Source organism: Macaca mulatta, chromosome 12 (genome assembly GCF_049350105.2).
Source record: "Macaca mulatta isolate MMU2019108-1 chromosome 12, T2T-MMU8v2.0, whole genome shotgun sequence".
Classification (NCBI taxonomy): domain Eukaryota; kingdom Metazoa; phylum Chordata; class Mammalia; order Primates; family Cercopithecidae; genus Macaca; species Macaca mulatta.
The window spans coordinates 110952189-110971778 of NC_133417.1; the positions used below are offsets into that span (position 1 = coordinate 110952189).

Genomic DNA, 19590 nt, shown 5'->3' on the forward strand with positions numbered 1-19590 from the left:
GTGTGATATTTTATGAGAAGGTGTGAACGTGTGTATAGGACTAAAGTGTGAATTACCGATATGTATATGTACTTGAAGTATGTTCAATATCTATGTGTGTGTTTCTGAGTGTGAATGCAAGCCAAACAAGAGTGTGAATTTATAAATTTGTGAGTATTGAAAAGGTTAACCACACACAACTGAAGCAGACGTTCTAATGAGTTCTCTGATACTTCAATAAGTGCCTTGATTTTCTTCAGGTAAAGAAAGGACAGAAAAAAAGAAATGGATGACTCCCTTTTCTTTTGGTTTAACAGCAGACAGTGCAGACTATAAGCTATGGGATATATGTAGTTTGATTTTTTTTTTTTTTTTTGGTAGTAGAGAAATGATTGCTTCTACTGTAGATGAGAAATGAAACTTTCCTGTGAAAAAGTTTCCTATCTTTATTGCTGATCTGTGTGCCTGTTCTAATTACTAAAAGCTTAAACGTGGGGTGTGGGGAATTGAGGGAGAAAAGTTCCTCTTTCAAGAGTAATTGGAGAGAAGTAGAGGAAGGGATGGGGAAAGGAGGGAGATAGTGTGGGTGGGGAGAGTGGAGAGTATGTGGAAACCATAACAGTTACTAAACAGGAGCTCAGCTCAGGTTTCCTCTGATGAATTCCAAGGCAAAAAAGTGTGGTTTGGGGTGAGTTGGTGGCAGGGCTGCAGTTTTCTGCAAAATAGCTGGCAAAGGAACTGGACCTGGTAGAAAATTCCCTCTTCTGCTAGTTGAGTAAGAGCAGCTGGTGATCTATGTCCTCACACCTCTGCCTTCTCAGAGGGTCACTCCGCCCTATTTCATATGCATAAGCCAGGACCAGTGGGCCTCAATGGGCTGGCTAGATGACACTGGGTTCCCAGCATGGGTGAGTGGTGTGGGCACCTGGAAAGCCCGTGGGTATTGGCTGCAGAGGAACTGGGCCTCATGGCTGGCCTCCTGTGGTCTGGGTGGGAGGGATGAGCTCATTGTCCTCATGGTTGGAGTGGGTGCAGGGTCATTAGGTAAGAAGATGATGTGCTGTGTACCAGCCTGAGGAAATGGCTGCTTTTTTTTCCACCCAGTAGGAAATGGACCAGAATCCATTCGATTCTGGGCAGTTCAACACGGCACAGTTTGAGCTGTGGAGGCTTGATGCCAAAAAGGCTACTTGTGTGGATTTGTGTCCCAACCACCCGTGTGCAGCGTGCCCATCTTTTATGCATTTAAAGCCTGTCAGGCCGGTAGTCTAAAGCAGAGGTCTGGGAGATAGTAATGCCAACAGACATGGGGAATAGTAAAGTGCACCTGTAGAGTTAAAAAATGCATGACCTGTTCCCTCAAAGAGTGAACACAGGAGAAAGACCCATCCTGGAGGGCGGCTGCTGAGTCGTAATACATAATTCACAGGCCCATGCTGCTCCATGCAGATGGCGATATTAAATCGTGATTGATGCTAAGAGACACACACATCTCAGGAAGGTCTCCGAGAGGCTTCTGAATATTTCTCTGTCTCATGTGCCTTCCCAGCTTCTGTTCTACTGTGGTATTTAAGTAAAACTCCCTATTTCCCAAGAATCCCTGCTGGGGATTGCAGAACTTTACTCCTGAATAGATGAGATTCCTCAAATGTCATCACCCACCTTTGGAGCCTTTGAAGGTGGCTCCCTTCCCTCCTGGGCCACATGAAGCTGTTTGCCTCCAGCCAGGCACTGCGGGTACAGGGAGCCAGCTCTTCCTTCAAATGGCCAGTTATGACTGGACAAAGCAGCAGCACACTCTGGTGGTGGTGACCAGGCAGGAGGGATAGTGGGCAGACAGCGCAGAAGAAACAGATGTTCATTCAACACAAAGCACCTTTGTCGAAATTCCAAGGCTGGAGCCAGTAGATTCTCTAATACAGATTTTTCCATTCGGTGTATAATGAAATAATAAATCAAACTTGTGGTATATGTGGAATTAAATGTTTGGGGGTTTTGCATTTTTTTTTCTTAAAAAAGAAAAAAAAGGGGGGCTGCAATCACCCTCCAGGGCCTGTTCTGGCCCAAAGCTGAGAGTGCTTCCTCTGCACCACATGTAATTGTTACCAGGCTCGCTTGTGGGTCGGCACCACAAAACCACCATTGTCAGTTCCCGGAGCCCTGACTGCTGGCCGCCTGGGTTGGGCTGGGAGACACCGAATAAAATGAAGGATTTATGAGATAAAGATAGAGATGGGAGGTTGAATGAGGAGAGGAAGATGGGCCAAGGAGGGGAGGCAGGAAAGGCAGGGAGGCATGTTGAGTTTGCAGTCCTCTTGTTTTTTCAATCGCAGACCATGTAATTGAGAATATTTATGGCCATGTTCTGGAATACTTTCATCTGTGTGTGTGTGTGTAGTCGGGTGGGTAGGGGGAGGGATGAGCTGGAATAATCTCTTCCACCGAATGAGTCAGTAGGTTAGTCCTCTGGACTGCCATAAAAGGTCTGTAAAATAGTTTTAATCAGACACTGGTACAGAAGAGAAGGAGGGAGTGTTGGGGGGAAGAAAGCTGTAACATATTTGAAGTTCTTTGGGTTGTTGATTTCTCTTTCAGACCCACCGTGTGGAGGTCGTTTGAATTCCAAAGATGCTGGCTATATCACCTCTCCCGGTTACCCCCAGGACTACCCCTCCCACCAGAACTGCGAGTGGATTGTTTACGCCCCCGAACCCAACCAGAAGATTGTCCTCAACTTCAACCCTCACTTTGAAATCGAGAAGCATGACTGCAAGTAAGCACTGTCCTGTCCCACTGTGTATCCATCCACGAGATGCACATGCTCCGCCCCCCACCCCTGCTCTTGTCACTTCTGTCACCCCTCACCCCAAGACCTGCTGCTAAGCAGTGGTGGATCCTGGCCTCAGAGGAAAACCTCAAGGGGCATTCCCTTTCCAGGGAAATAAAGGTGTGGCTGATCCCACAATATGGTGGAAAGAGGCTTCTTGAGTGAAAAGTAGAGAATATTAACCTACCTCCAAAGGCTGGTAGTGGAGGAGAATTTCCATGTGGTGGCAGGGGCTGGACTACAAAACTCCACCTCTTGAATTTGGGTTACCTTCCTCTTGGAGATCTCCCCATTTCCACAGCTGCTACATGTATAAACCCCACCCGCTTCCTTAATAAGATAGTAGCTGTATCCCCAAGCGGAGACTTCCCCCGCATCCAGCCACGCAGGATCAGCCTGTTACTTTATATAGTGGTAACTGGTTTCCTTATAGAAAAATAAAAAGAGTAGTAAAAAAAAAAAAAAATCTAAGTAGTTCTAAGATTCATATTGGTTCTTGATACCTGTGTTACACAAGTTAGAGTCTCAAAGTCAGTGTTATGGATTTATTTAACAAACACTGTTCTGATTGCATTACAAATATTAATCCATTTACTTTGCACAGTGGGCCCTGGGAAGTTAGTGCCATTATGATCTCCATTTTGCACAAGAGAGAAAACTGAAGCACAGAGAGGTTAGGTCAGTCACCCAAGGTGACTCAGCTGGTCTTACAACATTGATTCTGCCACCCTGGAAATGTGTGGCTTAGGAAATCCCAAGTGGACATTTAGACACTTGTGAGTACTTTAGAAATGCCATGTTAACACTGAGGTCCCTAAAAGTTAAGGTTGGGAAGCAGGCAGCATGTCTAGAATGCAAATGTGCTTTGCACTGTTTACTGAACTCCATCTTAAAGTCTTTCCTCATTGGAACTAAAGTGAGAGTTTTTGTGCAGAAAAGAATGTGCCAACAGTCATATTCTGCCCCAAATGAGCGCCTACAGCATGCTGTTACTCTGATAAGTGTGCAGTGCTCCCATGTGATTAATACATTGTCTAAGTATTCCTTGCTATTAAGCAAGGAATTGCAAATACTGAAAAATTAATAAAGGGGCCAGCTGGCGCACAGGTACCAAGGAGAAGGCAAAACTCCTACAGGCCAGGTCTGGGCCAGCACTTCCTCATGGAGGAAACAAGGCCCCTCTTTAACTAGTGCCAGACTGTGAGGCTCAGTGAATTGATGTCATTATTATCCTCCTAGGACTACTTTGCACCTACATAATGGTTTTCTCCTAACAAGAGGTAGTCTTTGTTGAAAACCAAAGGGTTTCCCGGATGGATGCCTCATGTGACGAAGAGTCATAAGATGAAGTTTCTAATCCCAGATCCACTCTTGACTCAACGGATGACATAGGGAAACTCATCAGTTCCTCTTTGTCTAAGTTACATGAGTACCCTGCATACATTTGCTCAGCATCCCAAGGCTTCTGATTCCCTGACAGTGAACTTTATCAAGCATTTCTGTTATAAGAGCTTCTTTATAAGGTGTTTTGGGCTTTAATTCCTCCGGCTGGACTGCAGAAGGTTGGCACAAACGGAAGCATAATGTACAGAGACAGCCTGGGTCTGAGCTCAGAGAAATTTGACTAAGCACCTCTCTCGACTAAGGGCCAAATGCTGTTATGCTTATGCCAGCAAATCTCCCAGTGAACTTGCCAAGAGGTCATCCTATGTATATTCATAGTGGCAGAGGGAGAAAGCATGGCTCTTGGAAGGAAAAACTTAGGAGCTAGTAAGCATGGCTTAAAACGTGTTGGGAAGGATGAAAGGCCAGAAAAACATGCTCCTGTCCTGCTTTGGGCTGCGGGGTACCCCTTCCATGGACAGGACTCAGTCCCAGAGCTGGAGAGAACTAAAGGTTGCCAGAGCCTCTGACAAGGGAAAGAAGAAGGCATTATCCCTTGCTGGAGGTGGAGTAGGGGATTTATAGGGTTATCTTCTGGCTTATCATCCTTGCTAAATCACTTCCTGTTTTTCTCCCCATTCCATGACCTCATGTGTCTGGTTTGAACCTAAAAAGTGAAGGAGGTCAGAAAAAAAATTTTTCTGGGGTCTGTTCTCCCAGGGCCAAACTGTCGGAGAGGCTCTGTTGGGATTAAGCCTCATCCACTTAACCTTGTCATTAATTCTCTGTTCCTCCCCAACTCCCCATTTCTCTCTTTCTCTCTCATTAATTTTTGTATTTAGAAAGACACATCTGGTTTTTTCAGCCTCTCACTCTTCAAGGTATTTTTGACACTTCCCCTGGCCATTTGCATTTGCAATAAATGGGCTTCCCCTCCCCACTGCCTTGTTTTACTTTCTTGTGAAAGGAACAATTAATCTAATTGAAGTCCTGGAAGTTCTGTTGCATTCCGGCTCTCCCTCTCTCTTCCATACTGCATTTTCATTCCAAGGGAGCTCCTGGGTTTGGAAAGCACTCACTATCCAAGGAAATTAGCCTGCTTTCTCCTTTTATTTTGGGTGCATGCTTCAAATTGGATTTGGCTCGACAGGCCCATAAAGTCGGTACTTCCCAAAAGAAAACTGCCTGGGCTGGTCTTCCAATCACAGGGTACAGCAGCAATGCCCCAGCAAAAAGGGGAACTGAGCAAGAAAGTCAGGAGGAGCAGCCAGCTCAGCTGTGGAGACAGAGCAGTGGTCAGCACGCCCAACCTCGTGTTTGCCCAGGTTCTTCCTGTGAGCAGGGTTAACTGCAAAGATTGCCTCGAAGCCTGGAAACGGGGCCCTGATATGAAAGAATTTATCCTGGGCTGTGGCCCCTGAGCCCTTGGCTCCCTGTATACCTTGAAATCTACATCCCGGCCGGGCGCGGTGGCTCAAGCCTGTAATCCCAGCACTTTGGGAGGCCGAGATGGGCGGATCACGAGGTCAGGAGATCGAGACCATCCTGGCTAACACGGTGAAACCCCGTCTCTACTAAGAAATACAAAAAATAGCCGGGCAAGGTGGCAGCGCCTGTAGTCCCAGCTACTCGGGAGGCTGAGGCCGGAGAATGGCGTGAACCCGGGAGGCGGAGCTTGCAGTGAGCTGAGATCCGGCCACCGCACTCCAGCCTGGGCTACAGAGCGAGACTCCGTCTCAAAAAAAAAAAAAAAAAAAAAAAAAAAGAAATCTACATCCCAAAGGTTGAGACGGTTGCCGAGTAAATCCCAGATAGACCTTTTCCCCTAACCGTTGCTTATTAACTATGTTCCATCGAAGCTTGCTGTCTGCTTGGAAAATTTCACTCACAAGCCACAGCTTTGCCTGACTCAGTGCAATCCAAGGCCACCATCTCTGGTGAACTTCCCTTGACTCCTCCCTCCAGTCACTTGCAGAAATGCAAATCCTGGGCACCCACAGGCTGTTTTGGGGCCTGTATAGAAGTTGTGGGCGGAAACCAGAGGCCACTGTGGCACAGCTGGACTCCTGAGGCCAAAGGACAAATGGGCGCGACTACGGGCCGTCTGGGCAAACAGAGAGAAGCCACTTTATTCCCTGTGGAATGAAGGATGCTAGGATGTTGCTGCTCCGGCAGACAGAGGCTTTTTGCTTGAGTCATCAGCCAACAGACTGAATGTTATGGTTTTAGAAACCCATACACAAAGTTGAGTGGTTTTTTCCATTTCTAAAATTTAAAATGTATGTATTTTTAAAACACCCACTTGCATATAATACACAGCTTGTTCAGGAGTTCTCAAACAGCCCCAGCACCCACCCCATCCCAGAGGCTCAACCAAATAAAACCCAAACTAAGAGGCTGGGTCCTTTAAGCATTGGTAATTTCTACCTGTAATCTCAGCACTTTGGAAGGCCGAGGCAGGCAGGTCACCTGAGGTCAGGAGTTCAAGACCAGCCTGGTCAACATGGTGAAACCCCATCTCTACTAAAAATGCAAAAAACATTAGCCAGGCTTGGTGGTGCACGCCTATAATCCCAGCTACTCTGGAGGCTGAGACAGGAGAATCACTTGAACTGGGAGGCAGAGGCTGCAGTGAGCTGAGATTGCGCCACTGCACTCCGGCCTGGGCGAAAGAGTGCGACTCTGTCTCATTTAAAAAAAAAAAAAAAAATGGTAATTTCTAGATGGATATCTTGATGGGTCTCAGAAAGTGCAAAACCTAGCAAGAAATGAAAGAACATTTCTTAGGCTAAAAAGCTCTCAAGGAAGTCTACATAAATGATTTGATGTGCTATGTTCAGCACAGCAATATCTCATTTACCACGTATCATTGAATAATGACATTCCGTTTAGGTGAATTGTCCAGATACTGAAATATCCACCTTTAAAGTTCTTAAAAAAGAACCTTAGAGTTCCACGAGTTCTTTTTTTAAAGGATTTCTGATCAAGGACATTGTAAATCATGTGCTGCACTTCCCTGTCTCTTTAAAACCTACATTGAGAGGAGTCAACTTTTTCTCAATGTTCGGGCTTCTAATTCTAAGCTTCACTTTTGTGACAGCAGCCAGGTATTGCCATATTTGGAACAGGCAGATTAAGATTTGAATTTTATTGACCTTTCAAACTTCCCAGGCCTGAGTTTCCTCATCTGCAAAGCTGTCGTAATAATAAATATTTTGCAAGATTGCTCTGCCTTTTTATATAGATGCTCAATAAATTAGCAACTGTGTTAGCATCATTGGACTTTATCAGGGGACAGTGTGGGACGATTTTCTATCAATCCTCCTGCTTTCACACATCCTGTTACGAGTATGCCTGTCTCCTATAGCCTTCCCCTTCTGACTTGTTTTTGCGTTTTTATTGGATTATCAATTTTGCTTCAGGAGCCCTTGCTGTCTCTTGGGAAGTTTGGGTTCTGGGACCTAAGCTTTGCCCAAGCCAGTGCAATCCCAAGGCCAGCATTTCCAGCTGGCTTCGGCCAGCCAAACTTGCAGCAGAGTTAGGACTGGGGAGGGATCCCAAAGTGACAAAGCGTAAGAGCAACAGAGGATGGAGTTCTCAACATCAGTATAGCTGCTCACAATCTTTTCTTCTAAACTCCCCCACACCCTCATATTCTGCATATTTAAGGTTTTGGATATTTGCCTCTAAGTGTCCTAGATAAACAGGGCGCTCTTGTGTTTATTTACAGCCAGAGGGGCCCTCTATATCTTAGAAGATGTGTCTGTTTCTCCCAAAGTAAGAGATGATATCTTAGAAAGGTAGCACTTTCCCAGTTGATAACCTGATCATAGTAAACAGAGAGATCAGACCAGACCTCAGTTATCTGGCCCTTCCCCACTCAGCCAGCAGTGTTTCCCTGTGCTCAGTAAATAACCTCCATTCCCTGCAAATAACCAAGCATAGTCTTACATCTGTGTGAGCCCCCTGGGTTCCCAGGGCTCCGGCCCTCCTCCCCTCCCTCCACAGTGTCCAGCTGCAAGCTCCCATCTTCCTCCCCTGAGTTTCCTTGCTTCCTGCAGTTCTGTCTTATCAGCCCCTCCTCTGAACTCCCAGAGCACTTGATGTTGCCTGAGTCACTTACTTTTTGTTCATATGTGGTCATCTTGAGTTCTCAGCATGTAAATTCTACAAGGGCACAAAGCCCTTCATGTCTAAACTCCCATGGCACCTAGTCTAAGAGGGTGCTAGGCAGGTGTGTGCAAGTGATTTAGTGATATTTTTACATTGGAAATGCGAGGCAATCGGTCAGCATGAGCTGAATCTGTGTTGGAAGACAGATCGATCTGTTTTCCCTATTTGTCCATCTGGGAATGTGACATAATCTTAGGGGGTAGGACACAGGCCAAGAACGTCACTAATTGATTTGGGACATGAGTCTCTCACCAACAAAATGGTAATAGACCATTCATTCATTCATCAGGAAATAGTTATTAAACACCTACTATGTGCTAAGTGGTAGTATTGGGAATACAGTGATGAATAAATCATATTTTTTTTCCCTAAAGTTGCTGTTACTCTTTCATTTACAGATGAGGAAACTTGGGCTCAAAGAAGTTAAGCAACTGGCCCAAGGTTCCACTCCCATAAGTGGCAGAGAAGGGTTTTGAAGCCAGATACCCTGGAGTTTTCAATCTCTGCTTTACTCTTGTGCTCTCTGCCTCCCCCGCATCATGCGTTTGGCCGGGGACATGATATGGACCTGTTATGTGGGCCCACAGCATCCAGGTCCAGCCTAGGCTGGGAAGATCAAGGAAGGCTCCCTGGAGGAGGTGATGCCTATACGAATTCTAAAGAAGTTGGCCAGGCAGCAGGGAGTGTGTTTGGCTCGTGTCACAGGCAGACAGCAGAATGCTCAAAGACAAGGAGGGATGGTTTGATGCCTTCAGGAACCAAAATAATTGAACATTCCTGAACCCAATTTCTTAACCAGTGACATTGTAAGGGTAGAGTAAAAGGGGCTGTCCTTGTGACTTGCTGACACAAACCTTTTTCCCAGTGAAGAGGTGCCTGAGCAATACTATTTAATTGTATTTCCTGGCCAGACAACTTCCACCATCTCCTTAGGAGACAGGGTGGTCAGGAAGCAGGAAAGACTGAGATTATGGGGACTCTCTGCTGTCCCCACCCTCCCTGTCCATTGTAGGGTCTCTGCAGCCTCATACCCTATGTTCAAGTGGAATGCCTGAAAGTGGGGTTTGACCTGGGAAAGTCCAGGTAACACTTCAGATTAAGCTCCTCTTGTCAATTTCCTGCTACACAAGACTTTCTGAATCCAAGTCTCTTTCCTATGAATAGAGGGCGGGAGGCCAGATTGCCCAGTTGGAGGTGTGGCTTTAGCTGGTGTCCGTTGAAGTCTGAAAAGCCAACAAAGCATAGCGAGAATTCTGTGTGGTTCAAGAGGGTGCCTTGTGCTTGTTGAGGAGAGGCTGTTGGCTTGATCACTCACGACATTATTACTGACATTATTATTTACTGCCTGCCCAACCACAGAACTATTCTGATTCCCCTAAGGAACCAGTGAGCAGTAATACTTTTCGGTATTGCAACAATCCTCCTAATGACAGAAACAGATCCACCTCCAGGTACGTGGTGGACTAATGGGAGCAGCTGGCTGTGGCCCCGACACTTACCAACTTTGACCAGAGGTTCCGCCCAGCAACTCCACCTCGCCCATGGATCAGGGGGAAAAACAACTCACAGACTGTTCTCCTCCTCTTACCAAGGTTAAAAAGCAGCTGGAATTACTTTGGGCAGTTTGTTTTTGAAAATGAGCGTTGCAGTTGTAACCGTCTCAATGCAAGCCTCACTGTGGATGCCCTTCTTAACGATGTGCTTTATCTTCTGACTGAGAAAATCACTTGAGATTTTATCATGCACAATCCCACTTGTTCTGCCTCTCCACCCTGGCACCTTCTCCGAACCCAGAGATCCCAGAGGGCCAGCATCTCACCCCATGTAACTCCGTGTAATTCTCCCATCTAATTACACCGGCTGAGAGTCTGTCTTAAGAAATTCAGTGGGAGCTCCAGGTGTGGAGGGGATAAAGAAGAGATGGAACTATACCAAGTAAAAACATAAGATTTTTCTAAAAAGGGATTTGTGTATTTTCCTGGAGTCATGAGTCCTATAGAAAAAGAAATTTATATTATTTTTGTTTCGTCCTTTTTAGTGGCAAGGGGATTTAAGCCTTTGGATTAAGAGAAACTCAAAAGATAATTTAATTCCATTCTTACACTTCTGCCTGGATAAATCATTCCAGAAAAAAAAAAAAAAAAAAAAAAGATATCAGCTGCCCTTGTCTTTCCTTCCAGAAAAGAGCTTCTGTAATCGTCCTTCATTATGGGACCTCGTGCCTCACAACTCATCTCAGTTGATTGCAGAGTAGATGGTTGTATTTAATTTACATAATCAAAATTTTTTTCCTAGAAGGAGAATCCCTGAAAAATGTTAGCTGGGTCAAAATAAAATTTTCTAAAAAGAAGGAAAAGGAAAAGGAGAAAGAAGTGTGAGTTGGGCTTAGGTATGGGAGGGCAGCAGAAATTCATGACTTTTTTTATGCCTTTTTTTGAGCTTTGTAGGCGAGCATCTTGCAGTCTCTAATATTTTTCTACTTTTTCCCACTGGGACTCAACTGTATGTTTGTGGGTCATGTGAAGGAACTCTCAGAATTAGACAACAATAGCAAACATTTATTGAACTCTTGCCAGACATCAGGTCCTACCCTAAGAGCTTTCTATGTTTAACCTCCACAGCTGGTACTGGTACTGCTATTATCCCATTTAACAGATGGAGATACTGAGGCCCTGAGCGATCACACAGGTAGTAATCGTGGGGCTGGATTTGAAGCCAGTCAGCCCAAAGCTGCCTTTGTATACCTGTGTCAATCTGCTTGAAGCTGTCATCTGCTGTCCCAGTGCTTAGGTATTTGGGGCCTCTCTGATTTCTTTAGATATCCTTGACAAGCCTTTTCTTTTCCTTTTCCATTTTTATTCCTTTTCTTTGCCTCTTCCTGCCATGCAGTCACCTCCGGATGCCAGCAGGGCAGTCAAGGAGAGAGATCTCTTTCTGTGTCTTTAAATACAAGCCAGAGGCTTCTCAGTCCATCGTTTCTTTTTGCCTCCCTGTCATCAACCTCCTACTCCCCCAATCCCCCTGCAGCCTCGCTCACCATCCCCTTCAAATTCCCTGCCATCCTCACCACCACCTTCACTCTCCATCTGGAGTCCAAAGATGTGAGGGCCAGTAATAGAGTGTCAGCGGAAGTAATTGATTCCTCACACCGAGAGAATTCGCCTGCCTTTAGTGTCAATGGAGCTGAACCAGAGTCTTGGAGGGTGAGCGAGACATGTAAACAGTCCATGGCCGAGCTCTCAGGACGAAGCCAGATACACTGGAGAGTGAGTGAGGGGGCAAATGGTGGAACAAATAATTGTTTTATTGGAAAGGAAAGGAGTAAATAATATTTCAGCCCAGAAATTGGCAGTTTGAAAGAGATGGTTGAGAGCTTGGAGCAGAAGGATTCGTGATGCAGGTTTTAATGGAAGAGATGTTCTTTGTCTCAAAGTAGGAGGTTTCATCCCCACCCGATCCCCCCTCCCGTTATCGTCATTATTATCATTAAAATAATTACTGTAACAATTACAGTTGATGAGACCTCAGGTTTATAGAGCACCTTTCATCTAAAAGTTCAAAGCGATTTATCTATGTGTCATCTTTTGAGAGTGGTAGGAGGGTAAGAAAGTATTATTTTGGGGGGTCATCTGCTGGGAAACTGAGGTCCAAGCAGATACAGGATTTAGTTTAAGCTTCAGAGCAGGCTGCTGGGTTAAATGTTGGGGTACTGAGTTATCGTCTGGGGGCCTTTTCTGCTGTACTCTTCCCTGCCTGGGCCTTTATCCACATGTGGCTCTTGAAGCTCATCCCTGGCACTGATGCCTCCTCCCACGCTGCCAGGGCCCCCACTGGTCACTACAATATTGTGGCCAACCAGCCAGAAGCTGTGTGTGCAAAACAAACAGCCCACTTATGGCTGTGCGATGAATAAAGATCCTTCAAGGTCTGACTCACACTGCTCCCATCCTGCTCAGAGACTTCCTGTAATCTGGTTCCCTTTCTTGTAGAAGCTCATGTCCTTTCTAAACATCTTTCTTCATGGTTTTATGAGGCTCTAGCCGGGAGCACCCCACATTCCTAAATGCTTGCTTCCTCCACCCCCAACAAACCCCAACCTGTTCTCTCCGAATGGAAAGGGCATTTCTGGGATGGGGAGAGAAGGTGACTGTTTTAACATGCCTCACGTGGCCCGGGCTGCCTGTGCAGCATGACGCTTCAGAATGCAGCTGTCGAGAGCATAGTCACAAGCGGAAGCAGTTCCAGCTGACTGGCCCCTGAGTGCTAGATTCAGGATCTCTGTCCTGGCGTGGCAGCAGCCCCTTCCTGCCTGGACATTAGTGCAGGCCCATCATTTCCACACCATGGTGCTTTTTGCACAGTAGTGACAAGTTTGCCCCTGGAGCCAGGAGAAGCTCCAAGCTCTGTAACCTGAAGCTCCAAGTAAATGAACTCTAAAAGGGGTCCCATCACACCTGTCACCTACTCCCAGACTGTCCCCTACTTGGATTTCTGCATGGCACATTTTTCAGATGAGTTTTGCATCTTCCAAGTTTTGTTAGGGAGGCTGGATGCCAGCAAAGGGGAATAGAAAAATGATATGGAGCCTGTATCCCTGGAAAAACAAAAAGGACTTTTTTGTTGCTGTGAGGGATTCCCTGGTGCCTGGCACACTTCCGTTCACAGCAGGCTCCCGTTTTTCGGACAAATGGGGAAGTTATGATTTGCCCTCACAAGTGGATCCCCCGGGAGCTAGAATCAGTGTGAACACCTATGCCGGAGGGAACGGTTCACTCTGCCGAGTAAAGAGGCGCTGCCAGCACACCAGGCGCCCCGGACGCTGTGCTCTGATTGCCCTTCGGTGGTCACCCGTGCAGGCAGCCCCACCAGGCACAAAAGCTTGATCCCCATTCCCTTTTGTCAAATGATGCAAACTGAGGCATGCAAGCGTGATTGACCCAGGCCAGCATAGGAAAATTCAGAGTCCTGGCCAGGCTGGGATTCACCTTGACTGCTGCCACTGCCGCTGAGAAGAACAGAACTGGAAAGAAATTGTGGACTGCTCTTCTTTGCACTCTGGTATCATTCCAGAATGCTAGCAAGGGGCCCTGTGAGTTGACTGCAGAGGGTGAGGATTTTATAGACACAGAGCAGACCAATGAAAGACCCGACACTCATGCTGAAAGCAGCCTGCCCCAAAGCCTTAAACTTCACATTGGCACCGGTTGCCTAGAAAACCATTCCTTACACAAGCAAACATGTTTCATCCAAGTGGCCTCCAGTGTGTGTGCTGGTCCAGAAGCAGAGCAGACCCGTGACCACACGGCCTCAGGAATGTGCCTTGCTGGCCAGCCAGGTCAGCGAGGGAAATGGTATTCACCCAAAGGACCAGGGCAGAAGTGGGGGAGGCTTTGTTGTGTGCCCTCAATTCTCTGAAAGTTCACCTTCCGAGAGACTTATCAGAGGCGCTGTCTGGAGCGGCCTCCTTCCTCACGCCGGGAGGCGTTCTTGGCAGCCTGCTCCATGAGGAACAATGAGATTGGCGGGGCCCTCACCATCATCGCAGGGCCTCTGTGGAAAAATAGCCAGCAATTATAAATAGATGTTATTCGTCGTTTCCATTTTCTTGCCTTCAAGGTTTTTTGGAATAATTCCTTCAGTTTGTTTTGGGTTATTCTCTCCATGTACTTCCTTTGGTGGGTGGTCAGACTTCCTCCCTTCTGAAGAGCTGTGGTGACCCTGGTTGTGAGGGGATTGTGGATAAGAAGCTCAAAATATCAGACATTTCTGGTGGGAAGAAATGAAGGAAGAAAATGCAACTGCAAACAGCCACTATTAAAAAGGCACTGGGTACCGATGCAGATACACAAACAGATAGATTTTGGGAACTGTTTGAGCCCTTGGCGTTAAATAGCAAATAAGAATAACAGCAGCAATAACAACAAATGGCTATTCATTGAGCACGTACTGTGTGCCATGCACCGTGCTGACCCATTGATGTGCATTAACTCAGCAGCCTCTTGGGAGCTTGAGTACCTTGCTATCTAACACAGCAGATGGAGGACGGGTGGTTTCAAACACAGCCTGGGCTCAGAAACACAAGTTTGACATAAAATCTTGAAAACTCAAGTGTCTGAAACACTGTTGATGGATTTGTGCAGGGGGATGATTTTTTAGAAACCCAGCCCCAAGAAGGGGGGTATCGAGACTGCCTCTAACTGTGCTTTTCGTTTCATCTTCTCCCGTCTGGCTCCCGAGGTGTCATGTGTATGTAACTCTTCTCTTCTCCACATCCACCATCCTGTTTTGTTTTATGCTGATAATAATAAAAATAGCCAGGGGCTCTCAGACACTTCCTAAGGCATCTGGCACTGTGCTGGGCCTGCATGTACCTTCGCAATCCTGCCACCATCCCCAAAGGTGGAGACTGTTATTATGTCCATTTTGTAGATGATGAAACTGAAACTCAGAGAGGTTAAATACCTTGTCTATAATCACACCATGAGCAAGTGCCAGAAAGTAGCTGTGTCTGTCCACAAAGCCCACGTGCTACACTTCCCAGGTTACACAACACCCTCTTAGGTATGTTTCAGTTAACAGTAATTTAACGTTTCTTTTGTCACAGACTTTTTCCCTAGAAAAATGTGCCTACTCACAAACACAAAATTTCAGCAAACAGCATCAGAGCTTCCCCAGCCCACTTATACTTATGTGTAGGCCCTAGTAGAAATCCACGCATTTAAGAATATGTGCTCTAGATGATAACTTAAGAGCTTATAAATATACGGGATGCTGCTTTCTCACTCCATGGGCCATATGTTCACATATGGATATATATGTGCTTATAAAAATACCACACTTACAAAAATTAATATGTTATCCCATCTGAACTCTTGCAAGCTAGATTTCTGCTGAGTGAGTCTCGAAATCATGGATTCCAAATCCGCTCCCTTTTCCTGTTGGCGATGTGTCTTTTAATTTTGGTAAGTCCTTCAGCCTTATTTAAACAGAACAACTCAAAAGAGCAAGATTCTGTTAAGTCTCGTACATACCTTACGCCCATTTTGTGGAAACCTAACTGAGGCCATAAGGATTCTTTACACCCGATACCTGCTAATGCTATTGTGCTATGGCAATCTGGTATTTTCATTGCCCTCAGATCTTCATCCCACAAGGAGACAAAGAGAGGAAGGGGAGGTCTCTGTGCCCTGGAGTTTGACTACTTGGGTTCAAAGCCTCCCTCTGACCTTTCTTCCTCATGTAACCTTGGGCGGGTCACTTAACCTCTCTGAGCCTCAATGTCTGCAACTGCAAATGGATGGTAATTGTAACAGGGCCTGGTTTGGATGAAATGAGGATTAAATGAAATAATATCTGAATCAACGGCCTGGTCCATAGTAAATGCTCAATAAAATGTGATATAACGGCTTTTTAGTAAATGGGTGGTACAGATGCAAGGCAGAAATTCAAGGAAATGAAATTTACTTAAAAAAATCTGACCTGACAGTGAGCTGACTTCTCCATAAAGGCTAGGTGACTGTACTGAGCCCAAGGAGCAGGTGGCGTGGCTTCAGGTCTGAACAGACCAGAGACCTTAGCACTGTGCAGACCTGCCTTGCAGCCTTTTTAGGCATCATGCAGCTTCTTTGTTGGGAAGTTGTGTGTGACAGTGCTGTTTTTTTCCTCCTAATTTCCTCACAGGTTTTAATGTAAGGATTAATAAGACAGTGTTTGTAGATGTCTTTGAGCCTCCTGGAAGAAAGGCACTCCAGGAGGTGATAAATTCTCTGGCCTGGATAATCTACTCATGAAATATGGAACTTTGAAAGTGTGAGAAAAATCTCAAATCACTTTGACAGCATTTTAATTATAGTTGATTTGTTTGCCGCTAATAGTGAAAATGCTGTCAGCATGATTTGCGATGTTTCTTCCACTCAAAATGTTATATTTCATGTTTTTGAGTCACAAGGCAACATTTTGGTTTTCAGATACAACCAGAATAGCTCAGTAAATGTGTTGGGGCACAAAGACAGAGAGTATAAAATGGATCAAACTCCACAGAAAGCATCATCGTAGCACGCGTTCTTCTTAACATGGAACACCAGCCTCAAGTCCCTTATTCATTTACATTTATTTACTCAACAAAAAGTGAATGAGACCTCCTACATGCCAGGCACCAAGCAAGTGTCGTAAATTCAGCAATGAAGAGGCAAGGTCCTTGCCTTCATGGTGCTTATTGTCTAGGGCAGGAGACAGATCATAAACAAATAAGCATATTGACAAGATCTTTTCAGATTATGATCATAGCAATGAAAGAAGTAAGAGGATGGTGAGCTAGAGAATAAGGGCATGCCATCTGAAACAGGGTGGTGACAGCAGGTTTCTCTGAGGAGATAACATTTGTACTTAAGCCTGAAGGATGTGCAACAACCAGCCCTGGAAGACACCAGTGAGGAGTACTGCAGGCAGAGGAAAGAGCACTTGCAAAGGCCCTGGGGTTGGAAAGAGCTCACCATATAAAAAATGTCGTCAACATCTTATGATCTTATGATGAGCAGTGTGAAAGGAGGTCTTGCTTGGTTGGCAAAGGTTATGATGTCAGGACTTGGGCAGAGATGTTCTGATACGTAGACCCAAAAGAAGGGGCAGAGTCTTCTTCCTCGGAAGACCTAAGTACTCTATCTTCGATACAGTAATCCCCTTCCAAGTGGTCCTGTGTGGCATCCCTAAAGCTGGATTCTGACAAGGGCCAGACATTTCGGTGTCCTGAAGGAAGGACCTCAGCTTGGTGAATCTTCCAGCACAGGCTCTGTTGACTAACCCAGACTTTGGTGCCCTGCTGGGAAGTGTCAAGCATGGAGACAGTTATGGAAACTAGAAAGTCCTTTTTCATGTTTGCCTAGCGATGAGAGGAAGAGATGAGATTGTTGCTTTTTCATATCTCTCCCGTGGACTCTTAAAATTAACTTCACTGTCAAAATTTCCCATGGCCCAAATGTAGGTTTGGGGAGAGAAATGTAAGACTTTGAAGTTGAGAAAGAAAGTAGAGAAAGCATTCTCTAGACAAATGTTCACCATGCAGACGTCAGAATCTGTGAGGAGACAAGTAAAAAGGCACTCGGGGAACCATTTTAGAGAGAAAATAAAGAACTGGGAATAGAGATGGCTACTTCAGCTCAGGAAAAAAAATAAATAAAACAATACAAGGTAGTGTTAAAGCTTTGAAAGGAATTTTTCATTTAGGAGAGATTATGAATAATGAAATGCAAACACTCTAGTTAATATGTCCGTTAGCTGGCTTATGTTGCCTTCTGGAAAACGAGTGATACGTTCTAAGAGGAACGGCTTTTCAAGTTATCCTACTTGACTATCGTTGGGGTGAGCTCTGAGTCTATACCCCAGATTCCTTTACTAAACACTGGATATTAGACACTAGATGCAAAGCCATATTTATTCCAAAGCCAGAAACTTCCTAAGCCTCTGCCTAACTCTTCACAAATGAACCTGACAACACTGAAATTTCTAAGGAGATTTACTCCAACCGTAGCAAATCCCTCATAATAAAAAATTTCCCCAAATGAGTCAGTCACACAGGAGGTAAATGAGACATTCTGCATGAAGTCAGCATGTCATTTGGAGTGTGCCTTTATATAAAAGTCCCAGCCAGAAGACCATGGGGTTACATGGGGCTTGTCCACAGGGCAGAACCAGAACACTGGAAGTTGCGGGGATTTCAGCTGCCGAATTGTAACTCTGTGTCGCTTCCCCTCAAGCAAACCTTACAGAAAAATCTAGTTTTTCTAAGAAGTTCAAGTAAGCCTTGTTGATTATTTGCTTCACAAAAGGATTCACCAGAGGGGTCCTTTAACTAACAAGCTCAGAGAAAAACTTTATAGTATGACTGAATTATATGAAGCTTTTCCAAAAATGCATCCCTTCTCTATATGTGTGTGTAGATGCATATGGATGTATTTGTTGCAGGCAGCATTACAAGAAGGGATTTGGGGTGGTCTATATCCGTTGAGTAAATTGAGGCAAGCTTGTAACAGTGGCATTTGTTGGGCAGCCCTGCTTCATTGCTGATTCTGTTAATCCCCTAAATGACTCCATGGGTGATCAGGCAACCAGATAAAACCCTCTCACTTCTGATGAACAAGCCAGTGGGATGTCAGGGCCTCTTTCTGTCCTTCCTAGAGAAATTGGCAACACAAAGACTGGAACTATCTGGCGATCCTTTAAAAAAAAAGTTTAGAAAATTATTTATTGAATGTGGGTCATGTCCTAGGCACTGTTCTAAGTGTCCCAACCTACTGTGTCTCATTTATTCCTCACTCCAGTTCTGTGACATGGATGATGATGGTGATGATGATGAACTTACTTCTACATCTGCTAAATCATGAGAGCTGCATTCTTTTACAAAGAAGAAAGTAAAAATTACCCATCATCCCACCACCCATGTCTCTCGCCATTGTTAGTATTTTAGTAGTCTTTCAGACTTCCTCTGTATGTTTATGTAAGGAAATGTATGTCTACCTTTTAAAACATACTTTTAAAAAATCTCCTTTTAAAAAAGTTAACAGTATAGCATGAACATTTTTCCATTAAAAAAAAAATTCTAGACCTGCAGATTATTGATTGTAGCAGCAGAGTATTCCATTTTATAAATATCCCAAAAGGATTCACCCTCCCTCTACGGTTGGGCTTTGAAACTATTTATGAGCAAAATATCCTCCCACTTTTTATATTTTTTCAAAATACATACACAAAGATGCATATGCAACTTTGCACAATTGTCTGATTATTTTCTTAGGAAAAATTTCTAGCAGTAGGATTGCTGGATTAAAGGCTATGTACATATTAACTTTTGTCACATTTCACCAAAATGCCTTCCAGAATGTTTGAACAGATTTCCATTCCCGCTGATACTGAACCTCTGCTTATTTGTTCCATCTCTTAAAACAAGGTCGCTTCTGCTCTGTGGCTCAGCCTCCTCGCCTCTGAAATGGGTGTGAGAATACAACAAATCACAGTTCACGTTTACTTAGCACACACTGAGTGCCAGACTATGGACTAACACTTCATATTGATTAGATCTTGCCATTTAAGTCTCACATCAACCCCAGGAGAAGATTGTAATATCCCTACTTTACTCTTTTTCTCCCCATTTGTGAGGCTCAGAAAGGTTCAGTAACTTGCCTGAGGTCACCCAGCTAAAAAGTGGCCAAGCTGGGGTGCAAGCCCAGCGCTGT

The 19590-nt window shown here is 45.0% G+C and overlaps 1 protein-coding gene across 6 annotated transcripts in view; it reads left to right on the forward strand.

The window, feature by feature from the left end:
• The window catches only part of NRP2 (neuropilin 2), a 116305-nt gene that overhangs the window by 12469 nt on the left and 84246 nt on the right, over nucleotides 1-19590 (forward strand). For all 6 annotated transcript variants that reach the window (XM_015110774.3, XM_002799025.4, XM_028831018.2 and 3 more), the window contains exon 2: nucleotides 2575-2752. In XM_015110774.3, the coding sequence (XP_014966260.1) occupies nucleotides 2575-2752 (178 nt within the window). The remainder of the gene's footprint in view (nucleotides 1-2574; nucleotides 2753-19590) is intronic.